Here is a 13025-nt window from a genome sequence, read left to right on the forward strand (position 1 = left end):
ATTGGTTGAACTTAAGAATATGCAGTCCATTGTTATTAAACAGGCTGATAAAGGTGGGGGAATAGCAATATTAGATAAAGGGCTTTACATTATGCAAATGAAGAAACTTCTTGATGATGTTAATACATATTTAAATGTGTCAAAAGCTGCTGTGAATGCGATTATTGAAAAGGTTTCTTTTTCTGTTTTTGACATGCTAATGATGAATATGATTTCGGCAAGCCTGTTTAAATATTTTGAGGTAGAGTATCCACTAGTTCCCATGATATACGGCCTACCAAAAATACATAAAAATTTAGATTGTCCACCAATGCGCCCGATTGTATCTGGTGGGGGGTGGCTGATAGAACCCCTTTCCATATTTGTGGAAAAGAATTTACATCCACTGCTGGAAAGTCATGAAACAATATTTAAAGATACTAAATCCTTTTTGGAAAATTATATATGACCACCAGAAATTTAACACATGACTACTAATTGGTGACACTAGATATAGAATCCCTTTTCACTGTGATTCCAAACGATTGGGGCATTGAGAACATCAGGATGATTCTTAATGAACATTATTCCTTTACAAATGATAGTCTGATTTATACATTATTCGAAATAATCCTAGAAAATAATGCTTTTGTATTTGAAGAGTTCTTCGTGCAGAAGGTTGGCGTGGCTATGGGCACAGCCTGTGCCAATAGCTACGCCAACCTGGCACTTGCTAAATGGGAAAAAGACTACATAGTATCTGCTAATGAATTTTCTGAACATGTTTTATTGTATGTATAATTTGTTGATGACATGTTCCTTTTATGGGGGGTACGTTGGATAGGCTACAAAGCTTTATCGCTTATCTTGGAAACACTACTGCTTTCTTTAGATTTACACATAAGTACTCCTTGGATCAAATTGACTTTCTAGATGTTACTGTCAATAAGGTTGAATGCCAGAAGGTGAAGACAAGTCTATATAGAAAATCTGTTCGAAGGAACAATTTTCTACGTAGGGAAAGTATGCACCCTAGACACATTACTCGGAATGTAATGTAGGGGTAGTTTTTTAGGATTATGCAGCTATAGAATGGTGATCAACAACTACAAATAGCCCTTAATGAATTGAAATCTGACTTTTTGTATAGGGGCTATAAAGAAAGGGATTGAATCCTGTATTGCTACAGCATGGAATGAGAGACAGAATAAATGTAAACCTTTCTTCAGTGAAAGAGTGGCTAAAATAGAACAGGCTCCATCTAATACCCCTCAAGGGAAAACTTTTTCTAGGTTTCCTATTTCTTTTTCTAGCAATATTGATCCCCTTTGTGATATCATCAGAAAGAATTGGAATATTCTTAATACAATAAATGAGTTAAAAGGTGTTATAGATACTGTTCCACACTTTACCTTCAAGAACAACAGGTCATTAAAAAGAGATATATGTTATTATGTACATAGACGTATCGAAAGATTGCCCTTAAATAGGTTGGGTACCTATACATGTAGGAACTGTCTAGCATGTAAATATATCCATAGTGGTGCTTTTTATAGTCATCCATCTATAAAGTTTAAGATAGAATTAAATTTCTATGCTGATTGTAAGACTAGCAACTTAGTGTATTTTTGTTTCTATACTGTTTGTAGCATGTTTTATATTGGTAAGACCAATCGACCTCTTAAGGATAGAATATTGGAGCACTACAGATTCATAAGTAATTGTAAGGAAAATAATCCGTTAACACAACATGTACTTCGTTTTGGAACTGTACACAGTTTTAAATTCATGGTCTTAGAACTAATTAATATAGGTGTTAGAGGGGGGTGACATTAAGAATGTAACTGAAACTGCTGAACAGAAATGGATACTGTACTTTCATGCAGATAAGCCACCGGGGCTTAATGGTGCTACTTCATTAAAACCCTTTCTTAAGGGATGCCCCTGAAAGCACTGAGTGTTTTCTATCTTAGTTTATAAGTGAGTGCTTTTACATATACACACACACATATATATATATATATATATAGTATTTTTTTATATTTTTATATGGGTGCTTTATATATATATATATATATATATATATATTATATTATATTATTTTATTTTATATATATATTATGTATGACTTCATTTTATTCTCTATTTATTTTAAACAATTCAAGGGACTTTGATTGGCTGCTTGCTGATATAAATGGATGTGATGGCATGGTAACTCATTCAGTCTGATGAAGCGATTTGAGATATCGTGAGAGCGCTTACTGAGTGTTTTGTATTAAAGCTGTGCTTTTACACCTCAGCCGTGATACTTGGTGCTGTTACTTTCTTTCACTTTATCTTGTCTTGGTTTGGTTATTGGCACCAAGTTATACTCTTTGGTCCGGTTTTTGGTTTTATTTCTAATACTCTCATCACCCCTGGGGAATGGCACACAGCTATTCATAACAACAACAACAATAAAAAGAATAGCTCTCATTTACAGGATGCCAGCAAGAGCACCAAACTCCTCCACACTGGTGTGGATGACAGCCATCCAGATATATCTTGGAGATCTGCAAAAGAAAAAAAAATCCCAACACTCCCTAGGAAACAAATGGGCTCAAGTGTGACTGGGGGTTGATAATATTTACGTATCTGTAACAAATTCTTTAACTTCTGATATATATCTTTGTTCAGCTGTGTATTTCTCCAAACATGCCTCAACAAACAATTTAAGTAACAATTCCTTCACTTTAAGCTTCAGTTTCAGTATTTTCTTTGGTCTGTTCTACACACTTGCCATGTGTAATATCAGAGCAGCACTCTACAAAAGAATCATTGTTTTCCCACCCGTTTTTCATTGGAATAATTTGTTGGCATTATCACCTTTTTGTTTGCTTGTGAATGAATTGTAGTCCTATTGAAAACTAACATTTAATTCATGTAAACAAAACATTGTAATAGGTGAAATAAACCTTCATCAAACTTACTTACACTCTGCTGCATACACAATCCTGTTACCATGCAGACAGATGTAAATATGCCTCTACTGTTATCTGCTGATATCAATGATGCATGGCAATAATCCATATCTCCTCAGTCACTCCCCAGCCTTTACAAATATCTCCATATTGACTTCTGTGAATTGTAGAACTTTATATTGGTCACTTAAGCCTAGGAAACATCTTACTGAAGTGACATTGGTATGAAGTACACCCTTATCCAAATCCATTACAAATAATTTTTCATCAGCATGGCCCCTATAACATCCTCCTATGTACAGCCGAGGATCCCCAGGTCCACACTAGCTTATTACACTATCCTCCATGGCCTACAGTCTCAAACTCTGAAAAATTTGATTTCCAAATACGACTCACGATTGCCAGTAGGTAGCCATTTCAATTTTCTAACATCACCTAAGCTTTATATCAGAATTTTCAGTTAAAACCCGAATTAACTGATCTAAGTAATTCTCCTTTCCATGCAAAAATTGCTCATCTTTGTATTCATTATTAAACTTACCTAAATGTTATAGATGTGAGTATCACCAGGAGAGAACCCATCCTGGCTTATCTTGCCATTCAGTCTTTTTCTTTCCCACACTCGGTGTGTACTGCTTCACATGCACTTATGCCTGTTGCCAGTTCTTTCTATATGAGACACTAAGTGGATCGGACTACCATTTTTCTCTCACAGGGAGCTTTTATCAAATAGTTCAATGCAATCTGTTTTTTCCCCTGCATCGAATTCTAGTCTAGACAGCAAGTCATTTTATAAACAATACAATATAAAAGCATCATCAGTTTTTGTTATTTTGCACAATTACATGGGAAACCTAATGATTTGCAGCATTCTGAGACAATTACCCTCTAATATATACACACACACACATACACACACACATATATATATATATATATATATATATATATATATATATATATATATATATATATATATATGTATATATATATTTATTTATATATAATTGTCAGGCGAAAAATACACATCTGTCCCTTTAAACTAACTATCATTTCCACAACTACTACGTTATACACAAAGCAATTTTCATCTGACAATTCTTTAATTGAAATAATAAATGTACTGTTCTGTTTACCTTGAATACAACTTATTTTTAAGTTTTTGCAGGGGGCAAGCCCCCTGCACTCCCCACACCCCCTGCAAATTGCATATACCAACTCTGAAATCTCACTACAGTGAGAAAGAGTGAATTTCCCGATCCCCAGTGTAAAGCGATCTCTATTCAAACGCTTCCTGTTTCAAAAAACAATGTGCAGCTAGTGTTTTGGTGATATGCAGTTTGATTTTGTGAATGTTCATCCTTCTAAACATTCATTGTTATCATCTTGTTCTTCTCAGTTTCGATGATGTGTAAATTTGGTAAAGTGATAGGAACCCACATATACATATGCATATACATAGTTATAGATTTAAAAAGACAGTGGCATGCAACCAGACAAGGTGCTGGAAAAACATAGTCAGCCTCATTTTGCCATAGGTACCTGCAAAACAGTGGATATTCATCCAGAACTTTCCATAGTATACAGTAGTAACTGATCTGCTCTAGTATGTGGCTTTTAAAGTAGAGTGCACTGCCTGCAGCTTTCAGAAACTCACATCACTTTCTCATTGTGTTGACCCGATGAACATAATCTGAATGACACTTGGGCAGATCACATTTGAAATTTCAGGTAAACTCGGTCAGTTTGTACTAGCTTGTGATTCTTCTCTTTCAACTTCTAGTTTTTTTTTAATCTAGAGTAGGAATGGGCACCTTTATACAGGCTTGTATTTTCCCTTATTTGCAAACATTACTTGAGAAATTACATGAGCTCATACCATTACCACCTCTCTTTATACTTGGCTTTCAAGCTTGGAGCAGCACTATTCCCATGCATAAATTGTTTTAGAATTTTGTTCCACTATCTGCACTTAATGTTTGAAAAATAAATAAATAAAAATGCAGCTTCACTAAAGTAGACAGATGTCTAATAATAGATTATTAACATTTGATAAACATGGGAACAATTGTTACTTTTCTTATTCTAAAAAAGACTTGTGCACTTCTTTTAAAGGGAGCAATAGGCAGTTTATTACATTAATTTCCATGAAGTAGATTAAAGTACTAAAACACAGCAAATAAATATTTTCTAGGAAAGTACAGCTGCACATATTTTTTTTCCTTTAGTCTGTGTATAATCACATATTTTATTTGTATGATGTGAAAGTGGTGTGACTTAAAATATACAAAGTGGAGTTCTATCTGAATAATTTATTATTTTAATAACATTGTTATTTCTCTGCATGTATAATTAACATGGAATTTGATCATAGACCACTGGGGTTACTATAACAATGCTAGTTGTTTTTCTTATAGAAAATTACTCCCAAACTGGAATGAATTTGATGTAATCAACTTAGCAGTAACCTTGTCTTTAACTGATATAGTCACATTGCCTCTATTGGAATGGCAGTTGTGAAAAATATATGAAACACATGAAAAGGTTAGCTAACATCTGAATGTAGTGCTACTGTTGCTGACTGTATTTCTTTCTAGTCTTCATCATCAGTTTTGTTTTGCAAAGCAACCTGAGAGTTTTTTTCTTTTTTTCTTTTCCTAAAGTGAGAAAGAGAACTTGGAGAAGCAGGTCCAGTCTGCCAACCATCAGAATGACTCCTTACAACTGGATCTGGAGAGGCTGAGGGCAGTTAACTCAGAGCTGCAACGCCAAAGAGATCAGCTTGAGGATCAAAAGGAGGAAGTGCGCAAGGAAAGAGAGAGAGCTAAGCAGGAGACGGAGCGAGGGTGAGGGCACATAACCTCCCTATAGTGCAACATTCCATGCTCTTTGCTTTCCCCTATTTTGTCTCTCTGTTTCTCTCAGCATGTTCTTTATCATGTCTCAACTTTGAAAGAAGATACAGTAGCTTATTAAACAATGAAAAAAATTCCAAAAAACAGTGTGACATTTTGTGTTCCAAGTAACTTAAACTGTTGATTTTACTGTTACTAACTACATGGTCTGGTAACGTTATGGAGTCCCTCTCATTTCCCAATAGAATGATGTCTCTGCTTAAACACATCTGAAAATGGTACTCGTATATGTGCCTTCTGTACTCCATTGGTCCAGTACCAAAATGTCATGGTTACAACAGAACTTAAAAGATAAAAAAGGTGCAATGATGCATATAACGAAGTAAATTATTTGCTCATGAGCAACTGGTTAACTACTTTTGCTCAAATTTTATTTGTGCAAATGTTGCATTCAAAGAGACTTCCATTTGGGTGAATGTTATAATGAATTTGGACAAATATGATTGATGTAGTACTTGTACAAAACAGGATTAAAACTGAGTTATGACAGGGCCGAGGCGTTAAGTCTGATTTTGATTACTATTAAGGTTATGGCTAAGTTTAGGTTTAAGGGGGGGGGGGGGTTAAGTTTAGATTTTGGTTTAACCTTTCAGTTAATTTTTTAATGTTATTTATGTGCTGTAGCAATGTATGAGACTTATATTTGTGCGAGTGTTATCATAATATCAACAAGCTTTATAATAAAAGGAAAAGAATTTTGACCAAAAGTAAGAAGAGTAATTCTAAGAATGTAGAGCCCTTGTCACTGAAATAAATAAACAACTTAGGAGCTTAATAAAATCCACCAAAGCCATTTGAGGCAAAAATAGCTATCCAAGCCAAAGACAATCATAAGGCATTTGTAGTTACATTCATAATCTTAAAAGTACAACACAGCAATACACTGAGATGATTGTGAATGATGTTACCTACACTGAGGCTAAAGATAAAGCAAACCTACTAGCTGATAAATTTAACTTTAACTTTATCCCTCTCCCCCCCTCTGTCTATTACTCAAAAAATACCTGAAACTTGCTCTCCTCCAGCTATCACACAAGACCAAGTCCTAAAAATGCTATTAAAAGCTAAAAATACTACATACATGGGTCCTGACAATATCCCTGGATGTTCTTAAATATCATGATGCGCGATTTAGTCACACCCCTAACAACATTGCTTAATCTCAGCCTCCTTATGTGTTTTGTAATCAGTGAATGGAGAACAGCTACAGTTGTTTCCCTGTGCAAGGGAGAGACCTTCCACACACTCAGGCAATTACAGACCCATAAGTCTGACCAGCCTAATTTGCAAAGCCATAGAAAGACTTATCATGGAATTAATCAAGCAAGACATACGGAAGGCCCAAACACTGGACCCATCTCAGTTTGGATTTGTCAAGGGCAGGTTATTATTACTCAACCTTGTAGATTTTTTTGAAAAGGTCACCAAAGAAGTGGATGATGTTAAAATGGTACCCACCACATACCTCAACCTGAACAAAGCTTTTGACTTAATTCCCCACTCAGGCATAGTAGAAAAGCTAAATAACCAGGGAATAAATCCCAGTGTCACCAGCTAGATTGCCACAAGGTTCACAGATAGGATAACAGATGATCAAAACAGGGGACGTTACCTCCACAAAGAGACCAGTCATCAGTGGAGTTACCCCAGGGTTCTATGCTGGGATCAGTTCTTTTTGGCATCAACATTTCTGAAGTAAAAGCCAATACCAAAGGGCCCTGACAAAGTTTGCAGATGACTGCAAGCTAGGAGCAGTCATTAAATCCCCAAATGACTTAGCCATCCTGCAGGAAGGTTTGTCTCAATTAAATTGTGGACTGAAACTAAATGCCAAGAAATGGATTATTGTATCCTTTGGGAAGTCATCTGTCCCAGGGAACTACCACATTGACGATATGCCTCTAAGAGTTGACATTGTTGTTTGGGATTTTGGAACTTATATGAACAGTGGCCTAACTTTTCACAAACGTGTCTGTTGCTGTAAGAAAGTCCTTCTATATTGCACAGCTTATAAACAAACCAATTGTGTCTAGATCTAGGGATGTCATTGTCCCCTTTAACTCAGCTCTCATTAAAACAATCATTAAATATAATGCCCCTTTGGCATGTTTCTGTCCAGACACATGCAACAACTAGAATGTCTATCAGAGATTCTGTACTAAAAGGATACAGCATGTCGTATATGGACAGACTCAAAGCCCTGTCACAATACTCCGTATCTTACAGACTACTAAGTGGTGACCTGTGTCTGATATACAAGGCATCCTCTGACCCATTACTGATGGATTTAGTGTACATCAGCAAGTCGGATGGCATCAGAAATGTGCAGTCAAGGGTATCTAAACCTCTTCTGTAACATCAGCAGAATGGTTTTGAAGGGACAGGTATATCTCACAGAGGATAGAGCTGTTGTGGAACAGGTTCCCCATCCTCATAAAACAACATTGGGTTGGGAGGGTGGCCTAATGGTTAAGGTGTTTGCCTTACAAACACAAGGTGCAGGGTTTGAGTCTCACAACGGATAATTGGCTAAGCTTAAAATGGCTCGCAAGGGCAGTTAGCTTAGTAAGAATCTATGAATCTATGAATCTATAATCTATGAATCTATGAAATATCATCTGTGTCCATATTCAAGCACAACTTAGAGCTGTAGGGGTGAAACAGAAAATTTACCTCACGACTGCCCTTATACTACTAATGGACAGATGCAGCTCTCCTAAATGCTTTATCCCATGTGGGTAATATATAATTATTGACCATGGGTTGGGTAAGGTCAATCTATAACCAAACGGGTTTGGTTATTTTGAGCACAAACAGTGAAACTGGCTCGGCTTAAAATGGCTTGCAAGGGTAGCTAGCATAGTGCTTACATATGAACCTATGAACCTATGAAGGAAATGTCATTTAGTTAAATGTGTCAGCTATAGTACTTGTAGATCTGAATGACTAGGTTGAGCTCTGGGGTTTGATTTGGGGTTAAGAATTAGTTTTGTTTTTTTTACCTGTAGGATATGGTGAAGGGTAGAATTAGTGTAGTGTTTAGGTTTAAAGTTTGAGTTAGGTTTAGTTTTGGGGGTTTTTTTACAGCTATGGTTAGGGTTAGGTTGAGATTTAGAGTTAGAGTATGGCTGCGGATATATCAAAATTTACACTAATGAGGTGTGAAATACCTGTGTGATGGCATGATAAAGAAAAATATATTAAAAAAAGTATTAAAATGAATAAATAAAGCAAATTTATGATAAATTAATGCAGCTTTATTGTGCTGCTGAATGCTAGGAATTTAGTAGTGAGATGAAGTCCAGCTACACTGACTTTCATCTGCCTCTGAAGCCCTGTAGAGTGCTGTCAGTCTGTTAAATTAATAGCTTCCTGCACTGGTAGCACTGGAGTGCATACAGTGTCCTGGGCATTAGTGAGGTATGGTTATTTAAGGTCAGGGTTAAGAAGCATGGGGAGTTTTGTGTCCTCCATATGAATTATAGCAGAGTGGTAGGCTCTGGGTTTTGAGCATTTTTGATGATTATACATGTTTAATGAATCTGTGTTTTAATGAAAAGGTCTTTGCATTTGCTAGTTTGGATTATTTGTGATTATTTGGACTTATATGTGGTAACTCGGTTTTCAAAACAGATTTCCTAGGCTTATGTAAATAACACATTATTATTTCTAATATAAACTTCCAGTGTTTAATGAAGTAAATACCCATTAGGCTGAATAGTTTCCCACTTTTCATTTAACATTAATATTAGTTTTATATGTTTTAACTTCAGAAGAAAGAGAAACGAGATGTAGGCACACCATAGACGATAGTGCAGGTTTACGTCAGCTATTTCTTTTCCATAGCCAAATCTGTATTTCTTATTTAGTATTATAATTTGTTCTTAAAATTACCATATTTTGCTGTTTGTGAGTCTTTTTCATGCATTCGCCACCCTGTCTATGAAGAGATGCTGCTATTTTATCCATTTACTGTAACCCCTATTAGCCTTGTGATATATGACTTTGTCACTATGTTTCTCAAAAAGATTCTTTGTACCCCCGACCCCCATAAAAAGCTCCACAGTTTGGCATTCACTTTATAAAATTGCATTCTGAAGACTTGGACAAAATAGTTCAGGAAAAACTTTATCACTTCCCTGTATCATGGTCAGATCTCTCTCTCTCTCTCTCTCTCTCTCTCTCTTGCCATGTACCTCAGCATTTTGGAATAGCACTTAATGTTTTCCCTTTTCTTTCCTCTTCATCAGGCACACCAAAGTAAAACATTACTTCTGTGCTGGCAAGCAGTAGGTCATCACTGAGAGTAAAACAAAACTAATTTGAAGTATTTTTCTTTATTCTTCCTTTCTTTCTTTATAAATCTGATAACCAGGTAAGTATACTGGTCTATAGCCCCTTTTCAGGCATGATCTGAACCAGACAGCAAATAACAGCTTGAGTCAATGGCACAGTAACAAAAAAGATTAACATTAATACTAAACAACAATCAAATAAACAATAACAAGGATGTAAACATGAACACATTGTAAGAAATGTAATTTTACAAAATGAAAAGGTATAATAATAACATTAATAATAGTATAAAGAGTAAACACATCTTGTAACCATTACTTAATCTTTCCAGCCATTGTTAGTACATTTATTGAATTATCACTTATGGCATAGGCAGACATACAATTGTATAAAATAAAACAAACCATATTAACATGTTCCCAGTCAGAAACATTATGCATCACATATATTCTTTTGTATAATTATCACCAGCATAGCTCACTTAGTGTTTAGTATATCTGCATTTGTGTAGTTGAACTGGTCATCATACCTTTGACTTATATTGGCCTTGGAGATCACCCCATATATAAATCAAATTTGTGGGTCACATTTGGGTTGCACATCTAGGCTTATAAGGGCCCTAGCCCAAACACATTCAAAAACTGAGAAAACTAATAATCTCATGCATATCAAAACTAGCCCTAAGTGGAGACATCCACCCCAACCCTGGCCCTACCATCTCCAACCCCAATCCTCATAATCAGACTAGAAACCACAACTTCTCCCATATTACAGCCAATAGAAAGCCAAGTGACTTCCTTCTACTAAGCCTAAATATTAGAAGTATATCCAACAAAGTCCAGGAACTCCATGCCACCATAGACTTATACTCCCCAGATATAGTCATCCTGACAGAAACCTGGCTAAAACCTCACATTACCAGTGAGCAAATACTCCCTACAGGTTACGGCATACTAAGAGTAGACCGGCTAAACAAAAAAGGAGGTGGTGTAGCTATAATATTTAAACAGCATCTAAACATCCAGATCTTAAATTCTTCAGCTCCACAAATAGGCAATGAAGAAATAATATATACCAACCTCAAAATTAACCAAAACAAAACCATCAACATAATTGGATGCTACTTCCCACCTGGCCAAAACATCCCTCCACTAGAAAATCTCCTCAACTGGTCTACCCACCATCTCCCCCAAGAAACTATCATCTTAGGTGATTTCAATATTGACTGGCAATCCTGTTCTGACAACAATCCAACCCATCATGTACACCTTCATGGCTTCACCCAACTAGTCCAGTCACCAACAAGGATAAATAAAAACTCCAGCAAGCACACTACCCTGGATTGGATACTAGTCAGTAAGAACCCCCAGTCATATATAACAGGCTGCTTATCAGATAGCCTCAGTGATCACTCCCCAACATTCCTACTCAAAAAATACCTGTACCAAGCTAAACCTGTCATCTATCGTCAAATACGTAAAAAAATAAACTTTAACCCACTCACATTCATCTCATCCCTCAAAGAATGTAACTGGCATGCTCTAAAGTACCTCAGTCTAGATGACGCAGTTGAATTTTGTAATATTACCTTCCTGAACATCCTTAATTACCATTCCCCCCATAAGATTTTCCAGAACAAAAGCACAACCCTCCCCATGGCTACAGAAAACCACTAAGTCAGAAATGAAAAACAGGGATAAAGCCTGGGAGCACTGGTGCAAAACCAAAACCCCCGCAGCTAGACAGAAATTCCTAGAACTAACGCAATAGAGTCAAAAAGCTAATAAAACGGGACAAATTCCAAAACTACCAGTCTGCCCTAGACTCCTCACAACACAGCCCCAAACAATTCTGGTCCTCCATAAACTCCATCCTCCACCCAGGTAAAGTCAGTACCCCTCCTCCTAACATCCCTCACTCCTCAGAAAATATTGCTACCTCATTCAACACACACTTCATCCAAACCATACTATCACTAGCTAAACAACACAACCCCCCTTCCCTCCAACCACACCTTCAACTAGTAATCTCCCCACTGCCTTCTCTTTTTCTCCTGTACCTACCTCCAACATAAAAAAAACTCTTAACTAAACTTAAACCCACCAAATTAGCAGCAGACACCCTCCCAAGTGAATACCTACAAATCGCAGCTGATGCTCTGGCCTACCCAGTATCCATCTTGATTAACCGATCTCTGTCAGAAAGTTACATTCCCACATTGTGGAAAGTCTCACATATAATTCCCCTCCACAAAGGCGGACCCTCTGCAGAACTAACCAATTACCGCCCCATAGCTATTCTCTCTCCACTCTCCAAAATACTAGAGAGATGCATACACTCTCAGGTCTCACACTATCTCTTTACCAACAACCTCCTTTCCAGTACTCAGCATGGTTTCCGACCAAACCATAGCACCACCACTGCCTTAATCTCCTTTACTAACACTATCCTTCAGCATAAAAACAATGGCTATCTCTCCTCTGCTACTTTCCTAGACCTATCTAAAGCATTTGACATGGTCCCACACAAACAACTTATCTCTGTCCTCAAGAACCTATCCTTCTCACAATCAGTCACCAACTGGTTTCAGAGTTACCTGTCTGACCGCCAACAATCCGTTGTATGGCAGAATGACATATCTCCCCAACTACCTGTCTCCATAGGGGTTCCCCAAGGATCCATCCTTGGACCCCTTCTTTTCTCTGTTTACACCAATAATCTAGCCTCTGCCACCAAACGTGGCACACTCATCCAATACGCAGATGACTCAACCATCATCTGCTCAGCCCAGTCCCTACCCAAACTGCAAAAAGTCACACAGGAAGCCTTTTCCTCTGTTGAAACATGGTTATCCGATGTCCAATTAATACTCAAC

The 13025-nt window shown here is 36.9% G+C and overlaps 1 protein-coding gene across 1 annotated transcript in view; it reads left to right on the forward strand.

Moving 5' to 3' along the window:
* LOC122801244 (rootletin-like) overlaps positions 1-13025 on the forward strand; it is a 2937720-nt gene that overhangs the window by 1193918 nt on the left and 1730777 nt on the right. The window contains exon 15 of the mRNA XM_044070796.1: positions 5603-5785. Within this exon, the coding sequence (XP_043926731.1) occupies positions 5603-5785 (183 nt within the window). The remainder of the gene's footprint in view (positions 1-5602; positions 5786-13025) is intronic.

The sequence above is a fragment of the Protopterus annectens genome, chromosome 4.part1 (genome assembly GCF_019279795.1).
Source record: "Protopterus annectens isolate FY-2018-M chromosome 4.part1, PAN1.0, whole genome shotgun sequence".
Taxonomy (NCBI): domain Eukaryota; kingdom Metazoa; phylum Chordata; order Ceratodontiformes; family Protopteridae; genus Protopterus; species Protopterus annectens.